This window comes from Herpailurus yagouaroundi, unplaced genomic scaffold (genome assembly GCF_014898765.1).
Source record: "Herpailurus yagouaroundi ecotype Mexico unplaced genomic scaffold, PumYag 163, whole genome shotgun sequence".
NCBI lineage: Eukaryota > Metazoa > Chordata > Mammalia > Carnivora > Felidae > Herpailurus > Herpailurus yagouaroundi.
This window is the reverse complement of record NW_024412404.1, coordinates 39,183,713-39,197,545: the sequence shown is the minus strand read 5'-3', so window position 1 is coordinate 39,197,545 and position 13,833 is coordinate 39,183,713. Positions and strand designations below refer to the sequence as shown.

Sequence of the window (13,833 nt, the reverse complement as noted above, 5' to 3'; positions counted from 1 at the left end):
GGATTGTTTGATCCTGAGTAGAAACAGATGGGTGGGGTTTGATGGGTTCTTGGAAATCTCTGAATGGCTTAAGCTGAAGAAAGCATTCATTCTCGCTTGGGGAACTTGCAGGTGTTCCAACAACAGTAGCATCTTATTAAGTAATTTACTTAAGTGCCTGTATATATATATATATATATATATATATTTTTTTTTTTTTTTTTTTTTTTTAAATTATTTTTGAGAGAGAGAGATAAAGACAGAGCACAAGCTGCGGAAGGGCAGAGAGAGAGGGAGACAGAATCTGAAGCAGGCTCCAGGCTCTGAGCTGTCAGCACAGAGCCTGGCACGGGGCTCAAACCCACAAACTATGAGATCATGAGCCAAAGTCAGACACTTAACTGACTGAGCCACCCAGGCGCCCCTCGTGTTTATTTTCTTTACGTGGCAATATCCTGCCCCTCCATGTCTGTCCCTCTAGAAAAAATTAAAGACAAAAATCTTTTGAAGTAGAAATTGATATTACCAAGTAGTCATGATTAGAAAAGGTATTATGGGTGTATGAAAGCTTCTCTACCCCAGATTGATGTAACAAAACTACACCTTCAGTGAAATCCAAGCTGTATAGACGTGTGCACGTAAGAAGTGATACCAGACGCACTGTCCCATCCAGGTTGTAATGCAAGCATCACATTAATGTGTGTGACTTAGCATTTGTCATTAGCTGTGGAGCTGAGGTGGGATTAGCATATTTTGCAAACTGTTTGGCATGTGCGAATTATTGGATGAAGGTTATAAATTGAAGATTTTTGTAGAATGTGCAAGTCCATCTGGGGTTGGATCAATAGAACACTATTGGATCTGTGTGGGTTTAGCTAGTGCGCTAGCAACAAAGCGGGTGGTACAGGATATAACAAATCAGCCTTAAGGGTATTTCAGAGAATAACAAATATATGTGGTGATGGATGTTAACTGGATTTGTTTTGGTGATCATTTTGCAATATATCCAAATATTGAATTATCACATTGTACACCTGAACCTAATGTATCGGTTACACCTCAATTAAAACCCACAAATACTGGGTACGGAATAACTGAGCGATGTGACTTTCTTGTCCCTGCAGAAGGAAAGGACAGAGCGGCTTGTCATCTCTCCCCTAAACCAGTTACTGAGCATGTTCACGGGGCCCCATAAGCTGGTGCAGAAGCGCTTTGATAAGCTTCTGGACTTTTACAACTGCACAGAGCGGGCAGAGAAGTTAAAGGACAAGAAGACTCTGGAGGAGCTGCAGTCAGCCCGGAACAACTATGAGGCCCTGAACGCGCAGCTGCTGGATGAGCTGCCCAAGTTCCACCAGTACGCCCAGGGCCTCTTCACCAACTGCATCCACGGCTACGCCGAGGCCCATTGTGACTTTGTGCGCCAGGCGCTGGAGCAGCTGAAGCCACTGCTTTCAGTGAGTGTGTGCTGTCGTCCATCCGTGTGTCCCACCCTCCCCTGCCAGTGGTGGGGAAATCTCTGAGGTTCTCCAGGGGTTTTTCTGGGAACGCACATTTGGGTTTCTTGAGAAATCATTCAAACTAGGTAGATGAAATAGATCATCAGGTCAAGCTTGTCAGGCTTGGAATTCTCCATCCTTGCCAGTGCCTGTTGCTTCTAAACGGCGCTTTCCACCCTGAGGATCCGGGAGGAGCTGGCCAGCGGGGCCTACCTGTGGGAGCCTGCCTGCGGTGGCGCAGGAGCAGTGTGCTCTGGGTGTGGGAGCCACGCTCCCTGCACCCTGGCCAGTCCTGGGATCTTTCATCCGCTATCTCTTCTTTCTCTCCGCCTGCCCTTCCCACGGACTCCAGTTACTTAAAGTCGCCGGCAGAGAGGGAAACCTTATCGCCATCTTCCACGAAGAGCACAGCAGAGTTCTGCAGCAGCTCCAGGTTTTCACCTTCTTCCCAGAGTCGCTTCCGGCTGCCAGGAAGCCGTTTGAGAGGAAAACCGTGGACCGCCAGTCGGCCCGGAAGCCGCTCCTGGGCCTGGTGAGTGGAGGGCTGGCGAGGGCACAGGTGGAGAGCGGCAACCCCGGCAGGGGTGGGGTCCGGGCCGTGCGAGCTGTGACTTCCTCTTGTCTCTGAGGCCTGGCCATTACACTTCCATCATTGGGTTATTAAAAGGTTCAAGTGAGATCATATATGGAAAGCACTTAGAAATGCCTAGCACATAGTGAGCACTGTACAAATAAGCTGTCTTGTTATTATTGATGGATCCAGCTCCGTCTACAGATTAGTGATGTAATAGGAGTTCAAACATAGTGCAGAATAAAGGTCCTCGAGCTCTCTCCTCTGTCACGGGCTCCTTCCTTCACTCTTCCAGAACATCACTACTGGTCCTAGCTCATGACCACCTATGATTTTTTCACACTCGATATGTATTTCAAAATGCCCTCCGAAAAGCACTCTAGGATCTTAGTCTATACAGTGAATGGAGTTTGTAAAGGATTAATATTAATACTTTGATCAATTAATTAAGGAAACGGATTTAAGGGTATGTTAATTCTGCCAGGCTTCTCTGTGTTTGATCATGTATTGGAAAAGGTAATTATCTGATACACTGCCAAACTGTTAGCAGCTGACCACTTTTTTACCTGGAGTTATAGTCCTTCAGAACTCAGTTTTTCCATATTTTGAAAAGTAGGGTCAAATACACCAGATTATATGGGATCATAATCTAAAAGATTACTGATCTCTGTTTACAACATTTTGCTCCATATAATCTCATAGACATTAATTTACCTTAAAAGGGGGAATCAAATTTATTATTACCTTTGCTTTTTCTTTCTTTTTTTTTTTTTTAAAGTTTATTTATTTTCAGAGAGAGAAAGAGCAGGGTACGGGCAGAAAGAGGGAGGGAGAGAGAGAATCCAAAGCAGGCTCTGTGCTGACACTGTGGGCGTGGAGCCCAATGTGGGTTGAACCTACAAACCTTGAGATCAGGACCTGAGCTGAAATCAAGAGTCTGTCACTTAACCAACTGAGCCACCCAGATGTCCCTATTTTTGTTTTTTCTAATTTTTATGAATAGTAATTGTTTTTACAGATGGGGAATTCAAGATGAGGATAGCCTCAGTTGTTCAGATTCATACAGCAAAATACAAGAAGTCCTTGTCATACTCCTTAGATATTTTGACTCTTTAGGTGGCACCTTTTTTTTTTTTGGTTAAGATTTTATTTTTAAGTGATCTCTATGCTTAGCATGGGGCTTGAAGTCACAACTCTGAGGTCAAGAGTCGCATGCTGTACTGACTGAGCCAGCCAGGCTCCCCAAGTGGCACTTTAATCGCGTTTTTTTGTCACGAGATAAAGAGATGTAGAACTAAGTCTGTTCGTTTTTCCTAAGAGCCACAAAGGCACTAAGCCATGAACTGTGAGAATATGATTTTTACCCAGCCACACGGACTGACTCAGGCACAAAAACATCCGATGGGAGTAGCGAGTGGCTGGCCGTCACGGCCCCCATTTCTGAGACTTAGCTTGTGAGTCAGGATTGAATACGGCTGCTGGGATGATGGCCAGGGAGGGCTTTTGTTGATCATATCTCTTGTGTTACCTTTTAAGCCAAGCTACATGCTACAGTCGGAAGAACTTCGGGCCTCCCTTCTGGCAAGGTATCCCCCTGAAAAACTCTTCCAAGCAGAACGGAACTTCAATGCCGCTCAAGACTTAGACGTCTCACTTCTGGAAGGTGACCTGGTGGGCGTGATCAAAAAGAAGGACCCCATGGGCAGTCAGAACCGCTGGCTGATTGACAATGGAGGTAAGAGTGTTAGACCTCAGATTACTGTAACTGTAAATGAGGAACAAGTTATTTTTGACCATACCCGAATCTTATCTTGGCCAGAAAAAAATGTGAGAGTATTTGATTAAGGGAGAAAAATAACCTTACAAGTTCTGTCCATCTTGAGAGTGTGTAAGGCCCAAGTCATTACTGAAACAAAACCTTTCTTTGTTTTTGTTTTTGTTTTTACAAATTCCAGAGGGGGCTCCATTACTTACCTTGCAGGATCTCGCCATGTTTTACAGCTCTTCTGGGCGGTGCTTACGGCCCACCGGTTCTGAGCCCTCTCAGCCTGTTCTAAGCGAACCACAAAATAAGCTGTCCTCTTCCAAGCTCTGTAAACATGTTTTGTGAGTGTGTGAATTTAAACCTGTAGGAAAAGATTTTTTTGTTTGCCTTTTGAGTTTTTTGTTCCATAACAAACAGTTTTATCTCTTGACTAGGGAATGCCTTTAAATATTTTTTTGTGTGTTTAATTTTGAGAGCAAGAGAGACAGAGTGTGAGCAGGGGAGGGGCCGAGAGAGAGGGAGACACAGAATCCGAAGCAGGCTTCAGGCTCCGAGCTGTCAGCACAGAGCCCGACGCAGGGCTCTAACTCACGAACTGTGAGATCGTGATGTGAGCCCAACTCGGACACCCAACCAACTGAGCCACCCAGGCGCCCTGAAAATGGCTTTAAAAATAGGGCGCCTGAGTGGCTCAGTCAGTTAAGCGTCTGACTTCGGCTCAGGTCATGATCTCACAGTTTGTGGGTTCAAGCCCCGTGTCGGGCTCTGTGCTGACAGTTCAGAGACTGGAGCCTGCTTCGGATTCATGTCTCCCTCTCTCTCTGACCCTCCCCTGCTCGCACTCTGTCTCTCTCTCTCTCTCTCTCAGAAATAAATAAACATTAAATTAAAAATAAATAAATAAATAAATAAATAAATAAATAAATAAATAAAATAAAAATAGCTTATAGTTTGTTTCTAGCAGGGGTGGTGGTGGGGCAGGGCTTGTAACAGAATTAAAGGAGAAGTAAAAAGAGTAATACTGATCCATATCCTTTCTCCCCAATTCCACAAATCCAAACGCTCTGAAAAACAAGAATTCATTTGCCAAAATCTTCCCTTATCTGAACTTATTTGATAGCAAAATCCAAACAAAGTGACGTGAGCCTATATATAATCATTACTCATCTCTTTTGATGCGAATAGTCATACATTTTAGAAACATGAATTGGTTTAATTATGAGGTGTTGACCTAGATACTGCTGGAGATGTCATAGACAGTATATGTACTTGAGTCCTTTTCCAAAATTCAAAAAGTCTGAATTCCAAAACATATCTGGCCCTCAACATTTTATTTTTATTTATAAGTTTATTTATTTTGAGAGAGCGAGAAAGGAGGAGGGAGGGGTGGAGAGAGAGGGAGAGAATCCCAAACAGGCTCTGCACTGTCCATGCGGAACCCGACAAGGGGCTCAAACTCGGTAACTGAGAGATCGTGACCTGAGCTGAAGTCAAGAGTCAGATGTTTAACCAATTGAGCCACCCAGGCACCCCCTAAATAAGCATTTTAATAAGGACCGTGGGCCTATATAATAAACATCTATGTTCACACCACTGGAATGTAAAATTGTGACATTCTCAGTTTGAAAGTATTTTGTGGATTTTCTCTCTTCCATCCACTCCTGCTTTCCCCAAGGAATGGAGATTGGAAGTGGGAAAGGAAGGACAAGGATGGAGGGTGATGGGCCGGTGAAGCAGGTGACGGGTTCATAGAAAGACTCCTGGTCAAGATCCAGGCTGTTCAAGAGGCTGCTCCATCCTTGGGGCTTTTCTCTTCTCCATCCTGATGAGGGGTGGCAGGAAGCCCACAGTATTAGGATCAGTTGTTAGACCCTCTACCCCTCACCATCTGCCCCGGGGACCCCTCCCATCATTCAGCAGATGTAACAAGGGTGGCAGCAGTTTTCTTAGGTACAGAAAACACATTGAAGATGAAGACGGAGATGGCCCTTCCTCGCACAGAGGTGACATTCTCCAGGTCCCTGCCTTGACAGATACTTCTTTCTTAACATAAAAAATGTTTCTGTGGATCAGGGATTTCAATCTTTTATGTTTAAAAGTTTTAGCCGAGGACTTCCTTGCAGTAGGGATTTGTATCTGACTTGGGTTCACCAACTGGGTGCAGTCAGAGGAGACTTAAATTCAGAAATCCGTCCAGAAGGGAGAGTGTTGCATCTTCCTGATTCCAGATTCCTGCTGTGATTGAGGCAGAAGTTCTGCTGGTATGGGCAGTTGTGCAGTAGGGTTTCGGGAGCCAGGCCCAGCCTAGCCCCTGATCCTTTAGACCTTCCAATAATTTTGTAAGCACCTGATCACTTGTATTAAAACTTTCTTCCCCACGCCCCCGCCCCCAAAATAATAAAAGTTTTAGCCGAGGGCCCTCCCTGTCATCATCTTAGGCAATTTATTAAAGTGAACATGTGCTGTGCCTGTGTTGTGTATATACTAACTCCTATAAACCGCTTCCTACTTGAGACTCTTCTCACAGTATTTCCACCACGTTCCCAAACTAGAAGCGGGATTCAAGTGCTCCAGATGGAAAACAGAGCCGGAGGCCCTTTCTGAGGGGCTCTGTCACTATGAGGATGGTTTTTAAAATCCCTTTTTCTGTACTTGGTGTACCTGAACACATCCTTAGTTAAGTCTCTCCTAGTCTTTGTTTCCATGATGTAGATATCCTGTTAAATTCTCTTCCTATGTTCATTCTCACACACGTGGTGATTTTTAATACTTTCCTCTTGAGTCTTCACGAGGGCTCCTGTCACTCATTGTTATGGGGTTGTAACGAGAACGAGAACGCGCTGGCAGGCAGCCAGAGGTGCGTCTCCACCCACATCGGACCTGGGATTGAATGTCTCATCTTTTTTGTCCCTAGGCATCTTCTTTTGTCCCTCACACTATTGACCTAGCTTTCTTTTCTTCTTTTAAAGTTTTATTTATTTGAAAGAGATAGCATCTGTGCTGACAGCTCAGAGCCTGGATCCTCCTTCGGATTCTGTCTGTCTGTCTGTCTGTCTCTCTCTCTCTCTCTCTCTGCCCCTCTCCTTGTACTGTCTCTCTCAAAAACAAATAAAGATTAAAAAAAGCATGTGTGAGAGTGAGCTCTAGTCAGGGAGGGGCAGAGAGAGAGAGAATCCCAAGAGAATCCCAAGCAGGCTCCACGATGGCAGTGTGGAGCCTTATTCGGGCAGGGCTTGATCTCACAAACCGCGAGATCATGACCTGAGCCGAAACCAAGAATCGGGTGCTTAACCGACTGAGCTACCCAGGCGCCTCTTGACCTAGCTTTTCAACCACAGTTTTTTCTCTGTTGACTCCGCCTGCAATCCCTTCCACTAAAAGCTCTTCATGTTGATTTTTCCTCCCCGTAGTCACCAAAGGCTTTGTGTACAGCTCCTTCCTGAAACCCTACAACGCCCGCCGCAGCCACTCCGATGTCTCTGTTGGCAGCCACTCCTCCACCGAGTCGGAGCATAGCAGCTCCTCTCCTAGATTCCCACGGCAGAACAGCAGCAGCACCTTGACCGTCAACCCCAGCAGCATGGCTGTGTCCTTTACGTCAGGGTCTTGCCAGAAACAGCCTCAAGATGCATTGAAGGAAGTAGACCAAGAAACTCTCAGTGCATCCTTAAACTTGGGTTGCTCAGACAGCAGTCTTTCCAGGTGCCCTTCAGACCCCGACCCCAGCTCCCAGCCCAGGCCGTGGGACTCTATGGAAGCAGTCAGAGACATTAACCAGCCTGCCCCTGCCCTCAGGAGCCACAGAAACTCCAGGCATCCAGAAATGGTAGGTTACTCCCTACCAGGGCGAAATGGGCAGGGAAAAGACCTCATAAAAGGATGTACAAGAACAACCCAGTCTCTGGAAGACAGAAGTGAAGAGCCAGAAAGCAGTGAGGCAGAAGGCAACCAGGTAAGCGCTCCCAGTCACCATGTGGAACAGGTAGCAGGAAGGCTGGAGGTGTGGGAGCGGGGATGTCCCAGGCACGCCCAGGGCCTGTGCGGGAATCTGGGCTGAGCTCATGGGCGACTCTTAGAAAATCTGCTGTTTATCCCATCTACTTAGGTTTTTATTCAAACAGCTATTTTTTTCTTCCCATAGAATTTAGAAATAACGTTCTGGCTCAGGTTCAGTTTTTCCCATTCTTTATGTAATGGCCTATTCTTGTCTTATGAATTTGAACATAGCTTTTGTATCTTGAATTTTTTTAATTTTTATTATTATTTTTTTTAAGATGAAATTTATTGTCGATTGGTTTCCATACAACACCCAGTGCTCATCCCAAAAGATGCCTTCCTCGATACCCATCACCCACCCTCCCCTCCCTCCCACCCCCCATCAACCCTCAGTTTGTTCTCAGTTTTTAAGAGTCCCTTATGCTTTGGCTCTCTCCCTCTCTAACCTTTTTGCATCTTGAATGTCTTAAACCTACATATTTTAAAGTCATTTTCACATTCACAGCTGAGGAATCCCTGTCACCCACTTATGGCTTTTGCTCACTCTTGCAGCAGGGAGTTTCTGTGTGTGTTTTATAACATCTGTCTGTGAGCTCATCTCCATCAGGGTTGCCTTTGTTTGTGAGACTCCGAGGTTACGGAGGTATTTGCTTCTGTCAAGCTTTGGATTCCAGCACCGGTTTTCACACTGGATGCTCAGCCCAGTCTTTCTATTGCCACATTCCTCAGTGCTACAGATGAGCATAGGGCATGCCCATTTCTCTGGCAGTTCTGTTACTACTCACTGCCCAGGACAGACATCTAAGGTCTGGGCTCCCAGTGGACAGTTTTTAGACATGTGGAAGGAGAAAATGGTCCTTTTTTAGATTCTGATTTTGTTTAAAGAGCTCACTTTGAACTTCATCGACTCGTGTCCAGGCCCTAAGACTCCTCAGGTGTGTTTTCATCCTTGTGCCCCTCAGGCCTCTTGGCTTCCCCTTCTGATCACTGAGTATCACCCATCTTCCATATTGACTGACGGTTCCTTCTCCTCTTTAAGGCAACTCTGAAAGAGTAAAAGAATATGGATTTTGGTTTTCCTTGAATCTGCCCTGTTCATAATGGTAGCCACCAGCCTTGGGTAGCCATTTAAGTTTTAGTTAAAATTAAATAAAATTAAAACTTAAGCACCTCATGGGGCACCTGGGTGGCTCAGTCAGTTAAGTGTCTGACTTTGGCTCAGGTCATGATCTCACAGTTCATGAGTTCGAGCCCCACATTGGACTCTGTGCTGATAGCTCAGGACCTGCTTTGGATTTTGTGTCCCCCCCCCCCCCCCCCGGGCCCCCACTGTGCCACGGCTAAGGAACGCGCTCGCTCGCTCGCTCGCTCTCAAAAATAAATAAATATTTTTTAAAAGTCTCTTGAAAAAAAAAATTAAGCACCTCAGTCTTACTGGCCATAATACTTCAAGTGCTTGACAGCCACACGTGGCTAGAGGCTGCCATACTGGATGGTGCAGGAATCGTACAACCCCACCACTGAAGGAAGTTCTGTTGGACAGTATTGCTCCAAGCAGTTTCCCATTTCCTAACTCACTTTCTCTCCCTCCCCAGGTCTATTTTGCTGTCTATACCTTTAAGGCACGGAACCCAAATGAGCTGAGTGTGTCAGCCAATCAGAGACTCAAGATCCTGGAGTTTAAAGATGTTACAGGAAATACAGAGTGGTGGTTAGCCGAAGTTAATGGGAAGAAGGGCTATGTTCCATCCAATTATATCCGCAAAACTGAATACACCTGAGCCATTCTCCCTCCCGCTCAACCTTGCTGCCTTCACTTTCCTTCTGCTGAAGGGTTCTGGTGGCCCCCAAGAGGGCACCTGCTCCTGGGACACAGGCCCTGTCTACATTGCTTAACCATGGCACAGTGGGGCACAAGATGGGTCTTGTTCACCACCACTGGGTTGTGTCAATCTTGATGCTCACTAGACTTTCTAGGATTTGAAATGGACCCTAGGGCTATGAAGGATTCAGTGACCATGAGAAGAGGCAAGTCGTGGGTCAGCCTTTGGGAATGAGAAGCCGCCAGCCGGAAAACCAGTATTGTATGTATGCTGGAAGCTGTGCTACAGCATTAGATGTTGGCGCTGGTTACACCGTACTGAGTTTGGGGTGGTCCTGTGCTCCACGAACAAATGACCAGAAATTGACTTGGATGACGAATTCTCCGGGAGCCCTTTTAGACTGTGCTTCTGCATGTGGCAAGGAGTTTGTTGAGATTGTATCAAATCTGGTGTTTCAGAGCTTCAGTGTTCAGCACACACATTCACGCATACACACCCGCCCCTAATTCCTAAAAGTCCCTAAAACACTACCATCTGCAATCTTTTCCTTATTTATTTCAAATACTGCATTTCCAGATTGGCTCTGCAAAATTCTGTTGTTTTCTCTTTTTAAAAAATATTTACGGTCTGTATTTCCCTTCGATCTTTATCTGGAAGGTTCTCTTCCCTTTTAGGTGTATAGCCACCTATACTTTCGAACAGCCACCTCTGCTTCATCGAGTCCGTGTGTGATCTCTCCTAGCCCTTCACCTGCAATCCAATAACTGATAGATTTTCTTAGGAGAACAGGCTCAGAGCTCCAGCAACCCCATGAAAAGGATTCGTTCCACAGGGAGCTGGAAGCAGTCTGGCTTTGTGGAAGACCAGATGCCTTTCTCCTTCTTCCACACCTACTACCCACAGAGGCAGAAAGCATAGCACACGTGTCTTATATGAATTAGGATAAGCAGTCCCAGAGGTAGCTTATCCTAGACTTGGAAATAAGCATTCTCTGTTTCACCACTAACCTCCCTGCTTCAGAGACCGTAGTCTAAGCCAAACAGATTCTAAAGTGCCTGATCGTACCTCCCTTTGGCCTCAGGAAACGATTTGCTAATCCTTACAGAAAGAATCTCCCCCTAAAAGCTCTATTTGAGGAGGGCTCTTATTCTTAAGGTCTGCCTCAGATATGGAGCCTACCTTGAAACAAGAAACTATGAATTCTGTCTTAAGGGAATGAAGAACACCTCCAGCCCCTGCTCATCCAAGTGCACCTTTGGCCTTAAAATCCTGATGAATTGGGAGACACTTGTGGACCCCTTAGCTCTGTGTGTCTGTGGGTTGGTCTGAAGGCAGCAACGCGAGTCTCTTGTGAATAGTGTTTATATTTAGAGATGTTTATATTTAAGTAGTTATTTTATAAATAAAAGCATTTCTAAGGGCCATGAGTGTGTTTTCTTGATTTCCCTCCATGTTTAGCTTGAGCCTAATCAGATTTCTGAGGGTACCTCTGTGACAATTCAAAATGATGTCCAGATTCTGGAAAATGGGAGGCTAACTGAAGAAATCCAAGTCAGAAACTCATTTTGTCAAATATAATTTCAACAGAATGACTGTACCCTCAAGACCCCCATGCTGCAGGCAATTGCCTGTTTGCTTTAAGCGTGTTTATCCTAGCAGAATGGAAGAGCTGAAGTCTCTAAACTGGAAGCCCTACGAGGTAAGTGTTTTCCTGATATTACAGAAGTGGAAGCCGGTGCACTAGCGGTTAAGTAACAAGGCTTGGAGTAGCAGCCAGACGGGGCTGGGGACGGGAGGTGGAGGATGATGTGTGGGTGACTGTGAAGCAATTGTCTGATATTGTTGTTTTTTTTTAACGTTTATTTACTTTTGAGACAGAGACAGAGCATGAACAGGGGAGGGTCAGAGAGAGAGAGGGAGACACAGAATCTGAAACAGGCTCCAGGCTCTGAGCTATGAGCACAGAGCCCGACGCGGGGCTCGAACTCACAAGCCGTGAGATAATGACCTGAGCCGAAGTCGGACGCTTAACCAACTGAGCCACCCAGGCGCCCCGGTTGTCTGATATTGTTAAGGGATAGAAAACATGATTGAATAGGTAGACTCTGTGGTACAGAAACTTACAGATCAACTAGGCCAACTCATTTTATGAACTAGGAAAATGAGATCTAATGACATTGTGACTTCCCCAAGTCACACATCAAGTTTTTGATGAATCCTGAATTTAAACGAGTTCTCTAGCTGAGTTTTTACACCTTGTTCTGGAGCCAGACTGTCTGGCTTGAGACACTTCAGAGCTGTATGACCCTGGCAACTTACCCAACCCATGCTTCAGCTCCCACCTCTAAAGTAGATGGTAACACTAGCCACCTCATGGGTTGTTGTAAGGATTGAATGAGTTGGAACATGGAGAGTGCTAGAACACTGCCTGATACATAGTGATAAATCGGAGAGCCTTGAGGTTCAAGTCAAGGAATTTAGATTTGATGAGTCTGGTAATAAACTCTTGGAAGTTCTTAAGTAGATTGCCTGTTTTAGGAAAGCTAAATGTTACAAGATGATTGGGAGGGACTACAGATCAAAGGCAAGAAAATCTAATAGGAAAAAAAGTTAACTGCTTCGGATATAAGAATGCTTGAGAGTGGAAAAAAGCATCCTATAAAGAATATGAAATTAAAGAAATGATGGAATCACTGGCAAAGAGGAGGTCATTGGGATGGGGACGGGTTTCTGAAAATGTGTCTTTTGTTTTAAACACTAGATGTCTGCTTGTCTTGCTTCCGCAAGTGTGGCTGTCAGCCCAGTGGCATCACCGTCACTAACCTGGGAGCTGCTGGAAATGCAGGCCCCATGTGATTTGTGCACACATCCAAGTTTGAGAACATCCGTCAAGGCAATTTTTGTAAATGGGCTTTTCTGCCGTCAGAAAAGTAAGAGTTACAGAAACCACGGAAGGAAAGGGTGTCAGATGTTTCAGACACAACAGAAGGAAATGTCATTGAGGAAAATCTCTCAATCCGGTTTGCCTACTTGCTTCCTCTCATGAATTTTCTCCCTTTCCTGTCTGGAAGTAGCTCTTCAGTTGTGCTTTCATCCAAAAGTCCTAGGAGAATGGAGAAGTGGTGGGAATTGCCATCTATAAAGTCTCGATTTCTGGCTTTCCTCTCAAAATTATTGTGGGAACCAAATAAGATGACGTGTGTAAATTTTTGCGCACTGAGCTCTAGGAGTAGTACGTGGTTCTAATAAGGATTGAATTTTGTGTCACTCTGTTTTAATTAGTTGTGCAGCTGGGACTCTGTTTATGTGGGTTTTGTTTCAGGGTCAGGAATACAAACAGGCCCTAGAAGGACACAGATGCTTCACTTGCAGAACCTTAGAGCCCGAGGACCAAGAAACTTCAAGATGTATACGCATCATTCTAAATCACCGTACAGGTCAGGATTTTAAACTTCTCTATATATTAATATGTTGTATTGATGAAGATTTTACTCTTATGTCTTTCTTAGGTACAGGAGAACCCTTGCTGTATCTCACTCAGCCCACTGGAACTTTCCATGGGAGTATTACTGAAGATCGATATTAGTATTTTGCATGTATCAAGAAGGGAGTGTTCAACAACAAATTGCAGACCTTGCAAGTTATTCCCTCACCCCACTCAGGGGTGACCCTCCAAGAAAAGGGAGCCAGTGTAGTGTTTTCCCAGAGGTAAGTTCTGGTGGTGTGGTGAGAGGGAGCAAGCATTCTGGTCTGGGCGGCGGCAGGGTGTTCATTCGGGAGACGTTGGGAGCCGGCCGATGCATGGGACTCCACTGCAGATCGGGGGTAGGCGGGGAGAGGTCTGCAGGCCTCAACCATGTCACAAGTCACTGCCCGTGTACCACCATGCTAGTTATCCCCTGAGACACCCAAGAGGAGTCAAGCTCCAAACCTTTCCCATAGCCACTCCTCAGGTCCAGGATCAGGGAAGCTGAGAGAGACTGCTGATGTGTCGCAGCCGCCTCTTACGGAGTCACCATGACTCACTTTAACAAAGGACCTTCCCACAACCTCTCCGCTGAGGTCAAGAAAAGATTACCTCCAAAAATGATGATGCTGAATAAGATGCTGGCAGTTTGCCAGCAGAGGGACAGGTATGAGCACTGAAACCTGTTTTTAGCAGGGCTGAAAAGATGGTGTAGTCGTCTGCAAACTCAAATG

The 13,833-nt window shown here is 45.5% G+C and overlaps 1 protein-coding gene across 3 annotated transcripts in view; it reads left to right on the top strand.

Moving 5' to 3' along the window:
* Positions 1 to 11,055, top strand: part of DNMBP (dynamin binding protein) — a 116,515-nt gene extending 105,460 nt beyond the window's left edge. For all 3 annotated transcript variants that reach the window (XM_040486138.1, XM_040486139.1, XM_040486140.1), the window contains 5 exons: positions 1,104 to 1,436; positions 1,831 to 2,010; positions 3,586 to 3,784; positions 7,225 to 7,766; positions 9,406 to 11,055. In XM_040486138.1, the coding sequence (XP_040342072.1) occupies positions 1,104 to 1,436; positions 1,831 to 2,010; positions 3,586 to 3,784; positions 7,225 to 7,766; positions 9,406 to 9,591 (1,440 nt within the window). In that variant the 3' untranslated portion in view covers positions 9,592 to 11,055. The remainder of the gene's footprint in view (positions 1 to 1,103; positions 1,437 to 1,830; positions 2,011 to 3,585; positions 3,785 to 7,224; positions 7,767 to 9,405) is intronic.
* Positions 11,056 to 13,833: the final 2,778 nt, after the last annotated feature.